Source organism: Colletotrichum chrysophilum (assembly GCF_026319265.1).
Source record: "Colletotrichum chrysophilum strain AFK26 chromosome Unknown scaffold_53, whole genome shotgun sequence".
NCBI lineage: Eukaryota > Fungi > Ascomycota > Sordariomycetes > Glomerellales > Glomerellaceae > Colletotrichum > Colletotrichum chrysophilum.
The window spans coordinates 34,909-52,871 of NW_026517340.1; the positions used below are offsets into that span (position 1 = coordinate 34,909).

General features: G+C 54.8%; 3 protein-coding genes across 3 annotated transcripts; all 3 read left to right on the forward strand.

Annotated features, from left to right (window-relative positions):
• Window positions 1-11,186: 11,186 nt before the first annotated feature.
• Window positions 11,187-12,329, forward strand: COL26b_006870 (uncharacterized protein; the record flags this gene model as incomplete). Its single annotated transcript, XM_053179681.1, has 3 exons — window positions 11,187-11,517; window positions 11,774-12,024; window positions 12,129-12,329. 3 exons carry the CDS (start codon window positions 11,187-11,189, stop codon window positions 12,327-12,329), a joined length of 783 nt encoding a protein of 260 aa, XP_053036327.1.
• Window positions 12,330-12,405: 76 nt separating this feature from the next.
• COL26b_006871 (uncharacterized protein) lies at window positions 12,406-13,239 on the forward strand (the record flags this gene model as incomplete). The annotated part of the gene is made up of 1 exon (XM_053179682.1): window positions 12,406-13,239. The coding sequence occupies one exon, from the start codon at window positions 12,406-12,408 to the stop codon at window positions 13,237-13,239; it is 834 nt and encodes a 277-aa protein (XP_053036328.1).
• A 3,017-nt stretch (window positions 13,240-16,256) lies between these two features.
• On the forward strand, window positions 16,257-17,605 carry COL26b_006872 (uncharacterized protein; the record flags this gene model as incomplete). The annotated part of the gene is made up of 4 exons (XM_053179683.1): window positions 16,257-16,580; window positions 16,674-16,807; window positions 16,976-17,052; window positions 17,190-17,605. The coding sequence occupies 4 exons, from the start codon at window positions 16,257-16,259 to the stop codon at window positions 17,603-17,605; spliced, it is 951 nt and encodes a 316-aa protein (XP_053036329.1).
• Window positions 17,606-17,963: the final 358 nt, after the last annotated feature.

Below are 17,963 nucleotides of genomic sequence, written 5' to 3' on the forward strand. Positions count from 1 at the left end.
GAGAACTGGATCGTGCAGAAATGTAAAGCTCGAGCCCCTTCCTATTCTCACATGGTCTGTTCTTCCCCAACCTCCGCCGCTCACACATGATGCATATGCATGCAGAAAGACAGGAATAGGCTCTCGCAGCCACTATGACACGATGCTTTGACGACGGGTACTTTAAATGGCAAGGGGCAGAGTATCCCACTTTCGGCCGGGTCATCTGGGCCTTGGACTCGGAGCCGGTGACTTTCCCCCCCTGCTGATGGCGAGCTGGTAGTGCCCTCGATAGTTTGAAGATTTACTGCTCCCTAGGGCATACTGTAGTATAATGGCGACATAATAGTTCCAAGATTGTTGTCTTTTCATCACATCTTATCTTACGAAGAGAAGTGGGAAGGTTTCATACGCCTTTCCCCCATGCTTCGTCGTCGGCATCCCCAGCGCTCGCCACCGTTTTATGAATCACCTCATCATTCGCCTCTCCAGGTTTGACTGTTCGAGAACACGCCTTGTTGTGTCTCAAATCTCGGGCTTCTTCAAGGTTTTCGCAGACGTGTTGTGATCTTAGATTTGCGGGCTCTGACGCCTCTACGAGACAGGCATGTATATACGTTGCCAGGAAACGCATGCCTGATAGAACAGGTCAGCTTGGTTCTGCCTTGAGATGTAATAAAGTTCCTTCTATTATAGTCATGTCTCCGAACTTGTCTACACGTTGCCGTTCTTTCCCCTCCTCAGATGGGCGGGGATGCCCTTTGTCTCTTTTTCGCCCGAGCCATTCCACCATGGCTCCCGTCCGCGACGGCCTCCTCTTTGCATAAAACACAGTAATCATGAGTGGCGGGGTGTTCCTTACACATGTTCCAGAGATTATCCATCATAACCCGTTCAGTTGCCGTAGAGCAATATGTGCACAATCTTATCGTTCATGACAAGAATATCAAAGGGATTGTCACTGCTCAACAGGTCAATTTGAGCTGGACTGATGGATGCTGTTGGAATAGCCATGTGATCAGAAACGCAATCTAAACCCTGGAAACGTCGGCAGTCGATAGCAGACAAGCCGAGGCGGTGACATTTAGACGCCCATGAGACGTCATATGTCGGCCCCGGATCTTCAGCCGTTGACTAGCCGATCCTCTGTGGGCGCAGCCATCACCGCATCGTCAGCTGTGCAAGGTCTTTTTGCACTCGCAGATCGAGGAAAATCTTGAGACGACAGGACGACACGCCTAAGCAGACCACCACAGTGAGGAGCTGCGCCGCTGGATATGAAACGCCAAAGAAGGATGGCACGGCGAGACCACTGTTTCGAACTGTCAAGTTGAACCAGACGTCGTCTTTACTTTGCGGAGCCAAAAAAAGCAAGCGGCTTTGGCTGAAGTTCACAAAGCATTGATTTCACGTTTGGGCGGTGGCCCAGGCGCAAAAGAGTCAGCGAGGGATCATTGTGTGGACGATTCCGTAGCAGGGATTTTCTCGGACGGACGACGTAGCTGAGTGCTAAGTTGGGGAGGAACAAAAACAAAAGTCAACAGCAGCATGGAGGCGGGATCTTTGGCTCCCGTCAATAAACTTAACGAAAACGAGAAGGTGGATTGGAAGCTTAGCCATCTGGTTTCGTCCACCAAAACGACATATGGACGAACTCGACGATTTGTTTGCTCGGAAATATCTTGGGCGCAACCAGGGATCGAGCAAGCCTGGGAGCAGGAAAGCCGCGGGGCCGACCCGCCGGCAACACTCCCCTTTACCGTTCGCTCAAGCTGCCGTCGAGAATGTTGCTGACATCTTGATTCATAACGGGCGTCCGCGAGAACTCGCCATTGGCCACACGGACACTTGCATCCCGGGCAAGTTGGGTCTGTAGGGTTCTTGTGTTTTTCCTTCTTCGTAGATCAAAACATTACCAGGCGCGATCATCACAGTATCGAGTCATTTCTTTTTTTTCCCGACATCGAAGACACTTTTCTCATCTTCGGGAATCAACGGCGAGCTCCGCGATACCTCATGATATAGTCATACACATGACGGGCTTCCGAGGCACCCATTGCGGAGCGTGGTTTCCGCAACTGTGACTCTGGCATTTGATACGAGGAAAGCGAATTTCTTCCATGAGCTCGTGTGCTTGGGAGGGTGAAAGAGTTGACGTCAGATTCCTCTGGTGATTTTCCGCCCCGAGCCCGGTACGAAACGTGGCATATGAGTATCACTGCATTGATCCACATTCAAACATGGACAGTTTGGCTTGAGATCATCAACCTTCAACTGCCGTGCGCTCTGCGGATTGACTGAAATCGGGACAAAAGTTCACGATGCCTCCAAGAGCCGGTGATCGGCTTGGACTACACCCGAGATCTGGATAGAATGAGGGTGAACTCTCAGACGTAGGTGCCGCCGGTTCGGTAGCTTTGTCTGTTGCGATGGCAACTATCAAACATTAAGACGCCGTATTAAGTGTGCAGCCAAATATGAGATTCCATTATAGGTGTCATCGCCTGTTGACAATGTGACATCCGGAAAAAATTGGTTTGGATACCGCGGAGGTTTGGTCAAGCCAGCCACTTACTTGCCAGAAACACGGAAAGGCTAGTCCAGATGACATCTTTCCAGCCCGCGTTTTGAATTCCACTCTACCATCTACAAGCATCCGATGTTCCCCACATCACAACCTTGTTCCTGGCTTTGCGAAAGAAAGAGAAAAAAAGACAAAGAGCCAGGAGTATCCCGTCCTACTTGGCGATCCGAGTCATATGCAGGAACAACACATCATTTCTAAATCCAGGGCAGGTCGAGTCATGATGCCCTCACTTTGTCGCTCGTCGTTGCGCACATAAGTCGCACTGAGACAACGCATCTCATGGGACCCATCTGCGTTAGATCGCCTGCCCTTCGCAAACGCCCGCGCCTTAGCCTGCCCGGGATGTTGGTTGAAAGTCGGAGAGACACGTGGAGAGCTTCCGTACCGAGACAAAGACTTCTCACCGGCGGTAAGGGCACCTCCCCGGCGAATCAACGGGTCGCATTGGCCGTTCCGTTCGATCGCGGAGTGCACGGTCGAGGTCGAGCCTTTTGTGGTTCACAGCAGACGGTGAGCACGGAAGATAGCGACAGATCTGGCTATGGAAATCAACACGGGTGCACGAGCGAATTTTTGATCAAAAATAGCAGGTAGTGTGATGTGCGCTGTCAGAGCAAGCCACTGCTTGAGTACGACCGGCCGGAAGCTAGAAGCAAGCAATGTTCGAGTTCCAGCCGGTGGCCAGATTAGAAACACCGGTCTCGCTACCATCCCGGCGGTAGCTGGCGGTAGCCCGTAGTTTGGTTCGACGCGATTGAACGTGCGCCTGCCTGTCCGTGGGCCACGCCGTTGTCGTTGCTGGCGTCAGTTCTGTCGGCGGGTTGCGGTCATTGTCGTAGAAAGCGCCATGAGCACAGATGATGAGGCGGTGAAGGGCACTGTTGAACTAACAGCATCCACGTTTGTGATACAAGGCGGCGAAGTAAGGAAGAAGATACCTCATCTATTAGAATTCAAACAACCGGTATATGTGTTGGTTCAAGAGCACGAGGTATATGTCGATCTGTAAGGAGTATTGATGCAAAGCATAATGGACGCCGCTGGGGGAGCGGACGCCGTTCGCCATGCACTCTACCCCTGCGCGTCTGCATGTGCTGCAAGTCATTGCGTTGCGTGCGCATGGAGAGGGGTGACTCCAGGCCTCACAATTGTCACGAAATAGTCTTGCTGGCACTGTCGTCAGCAGGAAAAAAAAAAAAAGGTGACTGCTCAGTGCCTTGCAGTAACTTGCAGTGCGCATCCTCTTTGGCGGGCTGGACCATGGATGATAATGATGGCCGAACGAGGGGAACCTAATGCAGGGAGCGAGGAAGCCAGACGGAGCCTGTGACGATGACAGCGAATCGATTCCCGGTGAAAGAGCGGTGAATTGGAGTTACTGCACACCATGAGTCTGACCCTCCACTTGCCCAAGCCGCAAATGGTCAGCAGATGGCTTCAGAAAAGCCGCTAGAAGAGGCAGCAAGCAACGGGGCCGTTCCCAGTACTTGACAGCCCGAGAGCGATTCTTTCACGACGTGTCTGTGGATCGGTGAACACGAAGTCGGCACGGGGTCCACAGGGCAGAGAACAGAACAATCAATCAAGCGAGGAGCGTCGATCCGAGCATGGGTGAGCCATGATGTGACGACAGCGACGGACCAGGTATTGGGGGCTATTTACGATGGGACTGACAACGGGATCTCCGCACTCTGCCGCAACACAACAAATTTGCAAGTGCCTCACTACGAATACTCACTCGCTCGGCTGGAGGTGGACACCGGTTTCAACGTAGGGTCCCCATGGTAATTAGGTATTTGGAGTGTACCTGACGGCGCGGGCGGACATCTGACATATGCACACGTCCACTGCGTATGAAGAGCTCAGGAGTTCCGAGTGGATTTGGCTGCCATGGCCGGGTAGCATTCGTTTGCTCGGGTGGTGGTGATCCGATGCGCCGCTATCGTTACAGCGCACAGAAGGATTTGCACTGGTCCCAGGCAGGAAGGCCCAGCATGGAGCTCGCCGCGCGCGCGGGAGGGGCAGTGAGGGACATGTTGATGGATGTCAGGTCCTCTGGGTGAAACTTGACGGCCAGAGGGGGGTCGCCAGGAATGAGGGGAGGGGCAGGGCACTTACTATCGATGGCGCGTTTGGTTTATCGATAATTGTCCAGGGCTGATTGAGGCAAGGAGGTTATCCGTAAACGGCCTTGTCGCGGGAGGAGGGGAAAATCCCTTGGCTAGCGTGGGCGAGGTGACACCAGGCGCCAAATCGACCAGTCGTGATGGTGGATTGCCATGTACTCGAAACCCTCCTGTTGGCCGGTGTCTGGTCTGCTGTGAGGCAACTCAGCAAGGCTCTGAAGGACCAAACTAAACCGGCAGGCAAGTACGAAGACCGGCTTCGGTCTGACCAGACTTGAACTGAAGGGAGGACGGCCCGTAGGCTCTCATGATATCTCATGGAACCTCGACTGAGAGTGAATCCATCGACGAGGTTTCGGCCGAACAACCTAGGTGACAGAAGTTGTCTTCCAACGGTGACCTTGAGCGGACGCTGATCAGTGCGCACGCACCCGCCTAGGTAGGTACCTAGGGAGCCATGTCTTTAACGCTCACCGTTCACCGTACCCAAGGCTTTCGTGGTGAGGGGCTCCTACCGCTTCTAGTGTCGTGTAGCGCACCGGTTACCGCTGGCCGGCTCCAATTGTGGCTTGGTCCATCTCTCCGATGTGCTCGGTGGCGTCTTCCTTCGACGTTGAATCGTTTTAACGAACTGATCACCTGTCCCTTCTCCCCCATCTTCAGCAGCGTATGTGTGTGCTAGTGTGCGATAGTTTCAGCAGACTTGTTTCTCCCAGCTCGACAAGTCCATGGCGTTCGTCTTCTCGTGAGCGCAGATCGAAAAGCAGGTACTGGTGAGACCTTTTGCAAAAGAAAATTCGCTGCAAGCCAGTTCCAACGGCACAAAACCAGCCAATCCGCTTGTTTGATCTCGGTGCGGGAGACGAGCCCAGTGGGGGAGGGTATCATGGATAGACCCTCGACTTAAGCGTCAGTCAGTGCGCGATGCATGTGGTATGCAAGGTACCAGGGGTAAAGAAGGCATGAGATGGGAGGACTGCCCGGGGATTCAGAACTAAGACAATAGGCCTCGACGTAACGAACGAGAACTGACGACGGGGCGGCGAAAAAGAAACCACCTTGGAGACAAGTCTGAGAAAGGAGCATCTGACCGCTGCTGCCGCTGCCATCAGCTGGTTATTCCTTGATTGTGATGAGCCTTCAGAACCACACAAAGGCAGACGGCCATCGAACCGTTCCGTTTGTACCCGTGGGCAGCTCGAACTGAACCGAAACAGAACAGACAAACGAGATGGTCCTCGCTTTCCTTGGTCGCTTGCCAGAGTGCAAAGATGGACCGGCCCTGGGTCGCGCAACAAGTCGCTTAGCTCAGTTTGGGATCGATCTTCATAATTCTCCTCGAGGATAATACTCCGAGACTCAGCGGGAAGCTTCCGATCCTTGTGCTTTGGGCTGATACGCACTGTACGTGTGCCGGAGACTTTACCAGCACGGTCACAGTGCCGCATGTCGCGCACACTATCAACCGCCAGCGCCCAGGTATCGACAGCGGTCATGGTCGCATCTTCCCGGCTTTGCCATCGCCAGCTTCAGCCCAGATTGGCAACTCGGTGGTCTGCAGTGCATGACCAGAGAAAGCAAGTGACAGATTAGCTAGCGGTCATCATCTCCATCTTCATTCGTTAGTCCATCTACCGACCCGACTTCTGGCTTGCCCTGGTACGCCACGCCGGGCTTGCTTGCGAACTATCAAGTTCAAGACGATCCATGGTGGAGGAAGTGTGCGCGTCGTGGGACCGGACTATTGCTCGATTGAGATGTTGTCCGGTTCTGGCCGGGATTCGCAACTCGTGAGGACTCCAAGTCGGGGCCCGACTGTGAACTCCCCAGGCCAGACTCAGTTTGGTAGTCCAGCGTCGTGGTTGATAGATGGCCCATCTGCCATGCCCCTTGCATGAGACCCGATGAGAGGCCTGATAGCGTTGAAGCGCGGCCAATCAGTTACCACCACGCCGAGGAGCGGAGAGTTGTTTCAGCGCAGCTCCTTGGGGCGAGGACGGCATGTCTAATTGGACTGCATACATGCTGCGTTGCGCCTCTCAGAGTGGCGCCGTGCAGCGATGTGCTGATTTCCCCGCGATGCGTTGTTTTTTGCTTTTTCTTTGCCCGTCGTCTCTCTGTCCCCCTCGCCTAACAGTGAGGTCGTGCCGGCGCTGGCGCTGGTGGTGACGGAGGGAAACCGAACGGTTATCGAGGCTTGCTGACAGGATCAAGCATACGGATGCTAAAAACGAGTCGGAAATCCATTGAGCCGGCGCAGCGAAACGGTCGCAAGCTACACACACACACACAATCAACGTCCACACCACGACGCTTGTAGACATGGCTGCTAGGCCATGCCATCCCATCCCGTTCCAGGGCAGCTCCCGAGCCCAGACCCAGCCCTCGGGCGGGTTCGTGTGTGGTGTGTATGGCTGGCGTCTATTCGTAGTGTCGTCTGGTGTGTGCCAGCCCTTCCTTGACTCGCTCACCGCTTCGGGAACAAGACGTGGGGGACCCAGGCTACTTGAGTTAGGCGCCCCAAGTCGAGTAGCGACCGGCGCGATAGTTGACCGGTCACAAGTCTAGGTCCTGCGCAGCTTCGCAATTGAGTTTCTGAAGCGATCGCGACGTCCAGTTCGCCATAGCCTGGGTGTAAAGAAAGCATCGAGGGAAATTCGGTGGTTGGTCTCTAGCTTTGGTGTCATTGTTCTCGGGTTTTGCAACACCGGAATTGGCAATGGGCGGGCGTAGTAGACAACCCAATGCATGCCGCTTCACTGCATGGCAGGACAAGCGCGGTACAGCCTCTGATGTGTGTATCCGGGCAGACTCTGCAGGACAGACAGCACGAGCTGTCATGATGTCGTGTCTCGTCAGATGGCTGCGACGTGCCTGATGGGTTGTGTGGTGGTTGTGCGTGCGTTGCGACGGACAGGACAGCAGGCAAGGAAACGTGCTGCGGGGAACCCGACAAGGGCCCTGGCGACAGACAAATTGCTTGCATGGAAGCGAGGGGTCGAGGAAGGGATTCGCGCAAAACGAGAGGTTCATGTTGCTTTGCGTTGTCCTGCAAGCGGAGAGCGTTGGTTCCAGTGAGGGGCGAGGTCAAGGCGAGGGGTTGCAGTTGCGGTTGCAGTCGCCGTTGTTACAATCGGAGTCGCCATCTGCACCGTTGCGTGCCATGGATCGAGCGGGCAGGTAGTCAGTCGTCCAGCGGCTTTTGGCCATCACGGGATGTTCCCGGCCATCCTCACCTTGCGGTCGGTGGCTAAGACGATTCCATTGCGCTGGTGTTGGACTTGTGAATAAATGGCCCGGCACAAAGGCAAGAAAGACGGCGCGCCACAGGTAAGGCAGGGTGAGGTACGTATTTGGCGGGCGGGCGATGGATGACACGGGCGTTGAAGACGACGACCTCACCGCAAGTTGACGAGTGCGAGGTCTGTGGTAGGTATTGGGTTTGGACGGATCGTGGAACGGAATGTGGCTTTGCGGTCGGTGGGCGAGTGAGGTCAGACGTTGGATACGAAGTACGTAGTTGGTAGTGTTCATCGAAGTAGAAGTGGAAGTCGAAGCCCGGGCCTGGAAGGGCAAGGAACCTACGGATGAGAAAACGGAGTGGACGGGAAGCTGAGTAAGGTACCTCTACGCAGGGAGTTCCCAGCAAAGATACCTTACCCTTCAGATAAGTCGAGCAGGGGTACAACATGCCAGCCTCCCACTGGTGACTGACTGCCTTTTTTCTTTTTTTTTTTTAATTTTTTTTTTTTTTTTGGCCTTGCGCTTTTCCATACTTGAGATGTTTTAGAGGCAGACAGACATGGCTCTTGCGCCGTTTGCCGGCCAGGGCGTCCTGACCGTCCTTCCCTTTTTTTTTTTATTCATCCTTCGCGGCAAGGCCTGTCAGGAACGTTTATCGTCCGAGTAAGGTTACTCAGGCCAAGACTCTTGTTTTGTTCCTCGGCACCGCTTCCTGGAATTCGTTGTTTTCTCTGTGTTCCCGTCTCGGCCTCCAACACACACAATGAAATCTTTCAACAGATGGACCAAACTGTGCGCATGCAGGCCAATGTGCCATTGAGCCCGAATTAGCATCATCCAATGCTGCCGTCACCGGACCGAGCGGCGGCGCACTGCAAGTTGGGTTGGGTCGGGTTGGGATGGGACTTGATGGGCCTTACCTTACGGATACACGTTGTTGCATGCTGCATGGTCTGTCCTTGGCTGCACCTGCGCATAGAAATCTGCATGAGATCTATCTTTTTCACGTTGCTGCTGGGGGGGCCGAGGGCTGGGCGGCGACGACGGGATTGCCTCTTTTCCGTCCAGCTTTGTTTTCTTGCGCCATTGTTCGTTAAACGGTTACATGCGCAACCATTGCTTTTTGGGCTGCTGTCTTGCATGTTCATCACCACCACCACCACCACCACCTCCTCCTCCTCCTCCTCCACCAGCAGCCTGCTTCACGTTCTGGCCCTGCCTTAGCTCTGTCCGGAGAAGGGGGGCTTAGGGCCTGTCATTGGCTGATCTGTTTAAACGCCATCGCTGTGCCTTGCGTAGGAACGGCCTTCAACATGCCGTCACAAATCAGCAAAAGACCACATGGCACCATCCAGGCCATGCCATTGCGCTGTAACCAAGTATTTTCCAGCCTGAACAGCCTCACATCACCAATTCGGCCTCATTCAGGGTTGAAGATAAGGCAAACAAGAGTTCTGTTGGGCGAAACATGGCTGCTGTCTAGAATGATGTCTGGTTAGGCTCTTCATTTGACTCGAGTGCTTGTCGTCCACCTCACCTCGTTCTCGTCATCGGCATCCAGGCGGCAGCTGTATCGTGGGACTAAAACGCCAAACGGCGACCAAGTCGAAAATTAGAAACATGATCCGTCTGCCAATGGCCTCCCGTAGCAGCTCAGGTGCAGCAAAACGCTATTCCCCTCCTCACCCCCTCTTTCTCCAACTTGCACCCCTGTTCTTGTGTCCTGTGGCCTGTGCCTGTGCCTGCGCCTGCGCCTGAGTGCGCAAAGCCAGACTTTTCCACGGGCTGCTTACGGCGTAGGTGTGTTGCTCAACTCTTACGGATAGAGGCGGGCGGGCGGCGGATTCTTTCAACAGCACACCAACTGTGACAAGACCAAGCAGCTTCGCACAGCTTCCACCCCCCTGCCTCCCCCCTCCCCCCTCACCCCCCTGGTCAAGAACCCCGACACATCTCAACCTCCGATGGCCCGCTTTGGATCCACGTCTCCACTGCCTTGAACTCGCTTCGTGCAGTGCAGTGCGGTTCGTTCGTTTCTCACTTCCTCTAACCACGGACCACTTTCTCTTCCAATGACCACAGACACGACACACCTGGGGACAGAACCAGGAACAGAAACAGGAACAGAAACAGGAACAGGAACAGGAACCCGCAACTGACCACCACCACCACCCACCCACTGCTGCCGCCCGCCGCCCGCTCCGCTTCAGAATCTGCCAGACCGAGAGAAGGCCTCTGTTTCTCCGTCTGTAAGAGCTCTCTTCTGGCACTCTGTTTCTTCCTCATACTCGCTACCTTATTCTGAGGGCCTGCGCCATGGGAGCCCCTAGATGCGTCCGCCGAATATGTCTCCTGCGGGATTATTCAACTCACATGCCGTCCTCCAAAGCGGGTGCACGGGTGTACAGCTTATCCCTACAGAGAATTCGTACTCTGTACCCTGCCCTCATGTTTCCCTCTTGCTGGCTGTCCACGCCGCCATCTGCAGCCCAAGCCAAGGCCATACAAAATAGGGCGCCATTGTGAGTGAACAAGTGCACATACTATGTACATGCCTGGATCGTCTGTCTACCCTGCCTAGGTACGCAGCAAGTGGTTGGATGGACGGCTGCGGAGTGGTCCAAGGTGCCACCTCCCACCACCACACACACACACACCACACCACACCACAGTACCTACTTGCTGAGGTACTATGGTACACGTCCTCCCCATGTTAGTGCTGCCGCAAGTGCCGCATCCAAGGAACCATGGATGTACCCTCTCACATCTTTTCTACACCGCGCAGCTGCACTTCGTACATAACCCGGGGTCTCGTCCACCACTCTCCCCTTTGACCTCTCTGCGCGAGCCTCCTCTCTCGTCTCCAGCCCTTTCCTTTCCTTTTTTTTTTTTTTTGAAGGTCTCCAGCACCAACCGGCTCCAAGTGTCCTGCTTGGAGTTGTGGAACCTCACTCACTTCACCCAAATCCTCATCTTGACCTGGTTCCAAGGTCAACCCGCCTGAACCGTTTGTTACCCTCTCCTTCTTATTTCCTAGCTGTTTATTTCTATTTCCTTCTACTTCTCTCGCCCAAGTGGTCTTATTTCGCCTCCCTCGACAAGGGAGAGTCCAGTACTCGACGTTGGGGACTTGTCCATGGCATAGGCGTTTACTTGCCACGCTGGAACGTAATCTTGTGTGCAGTGATATTCGAGAAAACGGAGATTCTACCGGGCTGGCCCATACAATACACGGAGGCACGAATGTTAATATGTCGACAATGAGATATCTCTTGGTTACGGCATGGCTCGCGAGTCGCTCGACTCCAAGCAGAGCATCCTTGCTCAACGCAGACGAGGGTATCGACAGCACCATTAACGATGAAGATGAACGACTTGGCAAGGGGAAGGGCAAGGGAAAAGGGAAAGGAAAGGGTAAAAGCAGAGACCAAGGTCCGTCTGTGAACCCAGAGCTGGAGCTTGCACCCGGCGCCAACACCGAACCCTTGCCCGCCGTACTTGGACCGGGCCGAGTTGACGCACCTACCGACGGAACTATCAACAACGGCTTGGAAGAAGCCAAAGGTGGCGGAGGAACAGAAGGTGCGGTCTTGGAAAGAGCACCCAGTATCCAACACACAGCACAGCACAGCACAGAGCACAGAGCTTTCAATGTTTACTCTCAAGCGGCCGCTACACCTGTGTTTTATGTTGCTCTCACCTCAGTGGACGACCTCCGATCGCCTCAGAACAAACATATCTTTACTATATCACCCACTCTTCGGATTCCTCTGGACATTTCCTAACGTCTTTCATCTCATTTACGTGTATCGAACTTTGATGCTAACTCAACTCATAGGCGTGACAGCTGAGGAACCACCACCACCTCCCCCGCCGCCAGAGGAGCCCCCTCATCAAGAGCCTCCTCCGCCTCCTCCACCTCCTGAGGAGCCGCCGCCGCCGCCGCCGCCACCTCCACCACCTCCTCCCCCGGAGCAACCACAACCTCCTCTACCACCACCCCCTCCTCCGCAGACCACTCCCCAGGCGCCCCCTCCGACAACTTCTTCACAGATCAGACCATCTCCGACGACGTCTCTACTTGTTCCTGTACTTTCTACTTCACGACCGGTGGCTTCCATTGTTTCTTCCTTTTCAACACCCAGCCTCCCCCGAGCGACCCTACCTGTTCCTAAACCTCCTCCTCGCTTTAGCTCAACACCCGTTTTCTCTGTGCCGAGTTTCCCTCAACCGAGTTCACCACCGTCAAGGCCGCCACCGCAGAGTTCATCAACTCCTATCTTCGTTCCTCCGCAAAGTTCATCCACGTCTATCGTTGTACTGCCGCCGCCGCCGCCTTCGCCTCCCACGACAAATCCACCTGTCCAGACGTTGCCGCCTGCTCAACCAACTGATGCCGGTAGCAGACCTCCAGTCTCTCCGGCGCCGGCTGCACCAAGCTCAACCTCGTTGACGGACCAGCAAGGTGTCATGGCTGGCAACGCACAGAACTTCGAGGGCGACCGAAGCCTCGTCATCGCCCTCAGTACCGTACTCTCGGTACTTGGAGTTGCGCTCATCGTTCTCACCATTTGCCTATGCTACCGCTACCGCTACGGCCGTCTCCCTCTCGCCCCTTGGCGCAGACGGGGCCCATTCAGTCAACGCGGATGTACGCCCATTGACGACGAGGAGATTGAGTCTTGGAAGGCCAACCGAGCCATTGAGAAATCGACGACAATCGTCATTGACAAGCACGATCCGGCTCCCACTGTCAGCAAGCCGCCCAGCGTGATCGTCTACCAGAATCACCACCACTCGAACCAGTCTCGTGCCTCGTCCGAGATTTCCCCTCGGTCTCTGTATCACAAGCGCAGTATGGACAAAAAGAGTATGGACGTTCCGAACACTCCCGTCCTCGCTCGGGCGCCCAATGCTCGCGTCGGTCTGACTGACGACACAATCGAGGGAGACGCCGCCTTCCTCCCTTCACCGAAGCGCCAAAACTCGAGGCTGTCCAAATTGCCACCACTCTCACCCCGCAATGGTCACGGCAGACACCGCAGCTCCCGCAGCAGTGCCAGCGTCGGTAGCCTACGAGACCACTGGTTCGGCTACCAAACCGACGTTGAGCTCTCACCACGAGGCTCCATCGACCATTACGCCCACATGCCTTCATCTGCGCACTCTGATGGTAGGCACCAGCGGATCTACTCCGACTCCTCGATCCCTCCGCGGCTGTCTCTCGACGAGGAAGTACGCATGGGTGGCCTCTCCCCCCGACCCTATCTCCGGCAATCTGAGATTGGCATTGCCGTAGGCTGAAGCTCCGATTCGAATTCTTGCCTTCACCGAGAAGTCACACCCCTGGCGAAGTGCCGTGTTTTACTACCTACTTTTTTGCGCGAAACCCTGCAAACGGTCGCGGCTACCAATACGCGCCGCACGCAACCACAACCCACACTCGTTTCAGCTCTTGCGCTATTCCCGCAGGCCTGGAAAGTGCGGGGTGCTATCTTGTGAGCACTTGTTTCACAAACCGATGGATGGCAAACATATCACAATACCTTGTGTGTGCGACTTGGTACCACACGAGCGAGGTGGAGGTTACCCGGGAACGGCTTTTGCCTTATCCAAGAACGCGACGGGGCAACACCTGTTGCCACCGCCGCCGCCGTTGAACTTTTGGGTTTTCGATGCCTTCGATGAACCGTCTTAGCCAGGAGACTCTGCTAGGCGCGAGGCACACATACACATCACTCCTCTCAAATGTTCTTCTTAACTGAATGAGCATTCAGCAGTGCACTGCATGGACTGAGTCCATGGAGAAGACACGTAGATGCCCTTGACGGCATCTCATTTTCCTTTGTCTTACGGAGCCATGATCTTCGAAACACCAACATCGGATTGGTGATGGACGGAAATACCCCTACGAATGGATTCATCACAGAAGCTGCAAAGGCAGGGAATTTTCCTTAACTTCATGACACTAGGGCACACACAAGTTGGATGAAAGAGCCCGATCGCAAAGAATGCAATCTATACAAACCATCTTCTTCTACCCATGCGATGTCAACCGTGCCACGTCAGTGACCTCAGTGACCAGAATAACTTTGACCCTAGCCCAGCGAACCATCTCATCCTCGTGCAGGCATGGTATAGCATCATTGTGGCGATCACGGCATGCAAGTCATTCTTAGCACCGTCCCAATGAGGAACTTGTTGCGTGCCGTGAGGGGACGACGACGACGACATGTCGTCCCAAGTAAGCACAAACGCCTCCCGACGCCAGTCATGGCGCTGAGCACGCCGCTACATCCATTATTAGTGAAACAAACAGCTCACTGAGAAGGTGGGGGAAGGCACGATGGTGGATGGCTCCGACGTTGCCCAGCGTTCGTGAGGAAAGGCAATTCTTTCTTGGTATTGTGACCAAGGTTTCCGCGTTGTTGGTCCCATGCACGCACGGGAGAAGAAGGGGCGGCAAGCCACGCCTGCGACAGATGCCATCCCAGCATGAGGGATGCGATGACGGGCCCAATGTGAAACACCGCGCTTCGTCGTCGGATGGGTGCGCGAATGACAGCGGAGGTTGGCGAAGGGGCGACGGGGCGGGGTAGACAAGGGTTCACTTTGGAGTTGTAAAGAGAGAGAGAGAGAGAGAGAGAGAGAGCGACTTCCTCGGGAATACTAAGTTCGCCAAGCTCAGTCTGTGGATGGCTGGGCAGCAAGGCAGATGAGGAACTGTGGACGGCAAATCGTTGCCCTAGTCCAAGAGGCCTGTCGATCCAAGAGTGTCAGCCTTTTAGAGCCATTCGATTAGATACTCGATGCAGGTCCAGATCGGGGCATGCATATGTGTGGGGGTGTAGTAGTTGACAGGTGCCTCCAAGGTTGAGTTTGCTTTTCTTCGGGGTTTGACTTCTTTTGACAGATGTCCTCGATCAAGTAAGTCTCTTTGGGGGAAAAGAGGTGGGCTGGCGTGATCCAGCCTTTGCCTGATGCATCCACGATAAAAGTTCTCTCACATGCGAGTTCGCGACTTCTTGGCGACTATTGTCTGCGAGAGCGGGGTGTGACGCCGACGGGCGGCTTCAGGTTGGTTCGTCCGGAAGAGCTTCGACCATGCGGGACAAGATGCCATTTTCTCAAGGACATGCGGACAGCAGCGGTATTCATGGTGGGTCAGATAAGGGGCACACGATGAAGAGGGTATCCCGCGCTCCTCGCTTCGCAGCCTTGAGGTTCGCGAAGATGCTTCTCGTTGTCGTTAAGTGCGACAGGTGCAGGAGGTAAAGATGAGATGGTTAAGTGAAGCACATGAAATTGTCGTTTTCCCGAAATCATGAAAATCATTGGGGGTTTCCATCGTGGGATGGGATCCAACATTTACTTGGATAAAGACTAGTGCGATTATTCGTATTTTAAAAGAAGACATTCGTTTGAATACGAGAAGATGTTGAAGGGTGTGGAGGGCAGCAATTAGACGGTGAAATCAGGAGTGAAGTGAGGTGTGATGTTGTTCAGTGAGATGAGTAATCAAGATGGGCCTGGGGCAAAGGGAGATCGAAATGCACTTAACGCGTCCATACCTACGGAGTACTGCGGTATGCTCTGGGATAGTGGGGCACTCACTACCTTTCCTACCTAGGTACTCGAAAAGTCGCGTCTACCTTGCAACGCACGACGCGCCGGCGAGTCGTCAATTCGCTAGGTTGGCTGTACGGATACGTTGGCCGACGACGGGCGAGCGCAGTCGCAGCAGCCGGGTGCAGTTGTTGCAGTTCACATTGGCTCTCACTCCCGTTGCAGTCTCCACCCGCCACACCATACCTTACCATACCTTACTCTCACGACCAGAGCCTCCCTCGACCTCCCCTTTCCGTGCCTGAGTGACATTCTCACGCCCTCCACCTGCGGAAGCGATCGACGGCCTTGCGGTTTGAGTTGAATTGAAGCCCCGTCTCTTTCAATTGCCAACAAACTCACACGTCCACCTCCCAACCCGACGCTGGCTCACGACAACCACGGCGCATCCCGCAAAGACACCCAACCTGACCCTGGTCTCCCCTGAGAAGCAGCCCAGAGCAGCACTCAGCCCGTCCGTGGGTGAAAAACTTCAACTTCTCACCAATCCACGCCCGCGTTTACGCCTACGCCACCTTCTCTCACCACACCTCCCGCGCGACATCGTCTCGCAGAAACGAGCTGCCCGCGTGCATCGCAAACTCAATCCGTGCCTGGTCTTTTTCTCCGGTCACACAACCGCCACCCTACCACCGTACAACACCTCTCTCACCCACAACCCGCAAACTTCACCCACACAGACAAACTGACACAAAATGCCTCCGCGCAAAAGCGACGCCAGCCGTAGGAGCGACGTCTCCACCGCCCGATTCGCCGTAATGGACGAGGACCCGGCCACCACCCCGACCACGGGACCGACTCCCGCTGCTCCCGCAACTCCCGCCGCCGCCGCTTCCACCGCTCCTGTCTCGGCGGCGCCCTCCAGTGCCGCTGCCGGAGCGAAGTCGACACCCGAGTCAGCCAAGGTGTCTTCATCAACACCTCTCACGATGACGACAGTCTTGAACGCTGGATCTGACAAGAAGGACTCTGAGAAGGCACCGAAGGAGAAGGCTGACAAGGATTCTCTGACCATTGAAGTATGTGCTCATTATTCACGTGTATCTCGGTACACGAGGGAGGAAGAGACAGACACATGCAGAAGAATGAATACTAAGCTTACACATCGTCAGGACCTTAACTTGCCCAAGTCCATCATCACAAGACTGGCCAAGGGTGTGCTACCTCCACAATCTCAGATCCAGGCCAATGCTGTCTTGGCAATGAGCAAGAGCGCCACAGTCTTCATCAACTACCTTGCAGCACAGTGCGTTCACCGAGACAACCCCCTTTGATGAATGTTCTTGAAAGATGTGTCCCGTGAAGCAAATGTGCCCCCGACATGGGCTTGTTATCGTGGAAGGATCTGAAGGCTGACTTTGTGTGACTGAAGCGCTAACCAAAATACTGTCAATGCCAACAAAAAGACGGTTAGTGCTGAAGATGTGTTCAAAGCTCTTGAAGACATTGAGTTTGGGTTTCTGCGAGAGCCTTTGGAGCAGGAGTTTGCGAGTGAGTCAAACCCGAGATTCCAACTCACGATACCAAAACGACCATCACCTCACCAACCATCCGAGGCTCAGCCTGCCTGATACTACCTGACACCTTCCGGCATATGCTCGAGGCTCAGCCGCTAATTGTCTGTCCAGAATTCAACCAGATACAATCTGCGAAGCGCTCCTCATACCGCCAAAAGGTCGCTGCCAAGAAGGGCGGCGCAGCAGCAGGCGGTGCGGCAGGAGTCGCTGGGGCTGCAGCCGCCGCCGCATCTGCAGATGATAGCATCATCAGCACTGCTTCTGCCGACGGTGACGCCCCTAGGGCGAAGAAGGCCCGCGTTGACGAGTCTTCCATGACCGTCGACGAGGCTGACGACGCCGAGACGGAGCCTGAAGAGGAGGCCAACGAGGACGAAGACGAAGACGAGGAAGCAGAGGAAGAAGAAGACGAGGACGAGGATGAGGGTGAAGGCAGCGGCGAGGAGACGCAAGACGCCTTGGAGGAGAAGGAGGAGGGCGATGAGGAGGATGTCGACGAGGCGATTGACGGCGACGAGAGTGATTAGTACGCGATGACCGCCACAGACCGGCGGCGGCATGGTCGGTGCCTCACTCTGAAGCCAGCTGGAGCTGCATACGGTGTTGGCGAAGCATGCGGCGTACGTGGGCGATGGCGTCCGCACGTTCATATAGACGGCCTTTCGTATGTATTTGTCAAAAGTCCTTGAAGCGGAAATGAAGCACTCATATCTGCCACATTCACGATCTGTTCATTTACTTCGTGTTATCTCTCTCTCCTACGCATCCACCCGATCCTGCTTGGCCACTCGCCCAGTCGAATGATCTTTGTTTCTCTCTTGCCTGTTGCCTTTCACATCTCTCTGTCTATATCCGATCCCGGGCTCTCGCGGGCCCCTTTCCAAA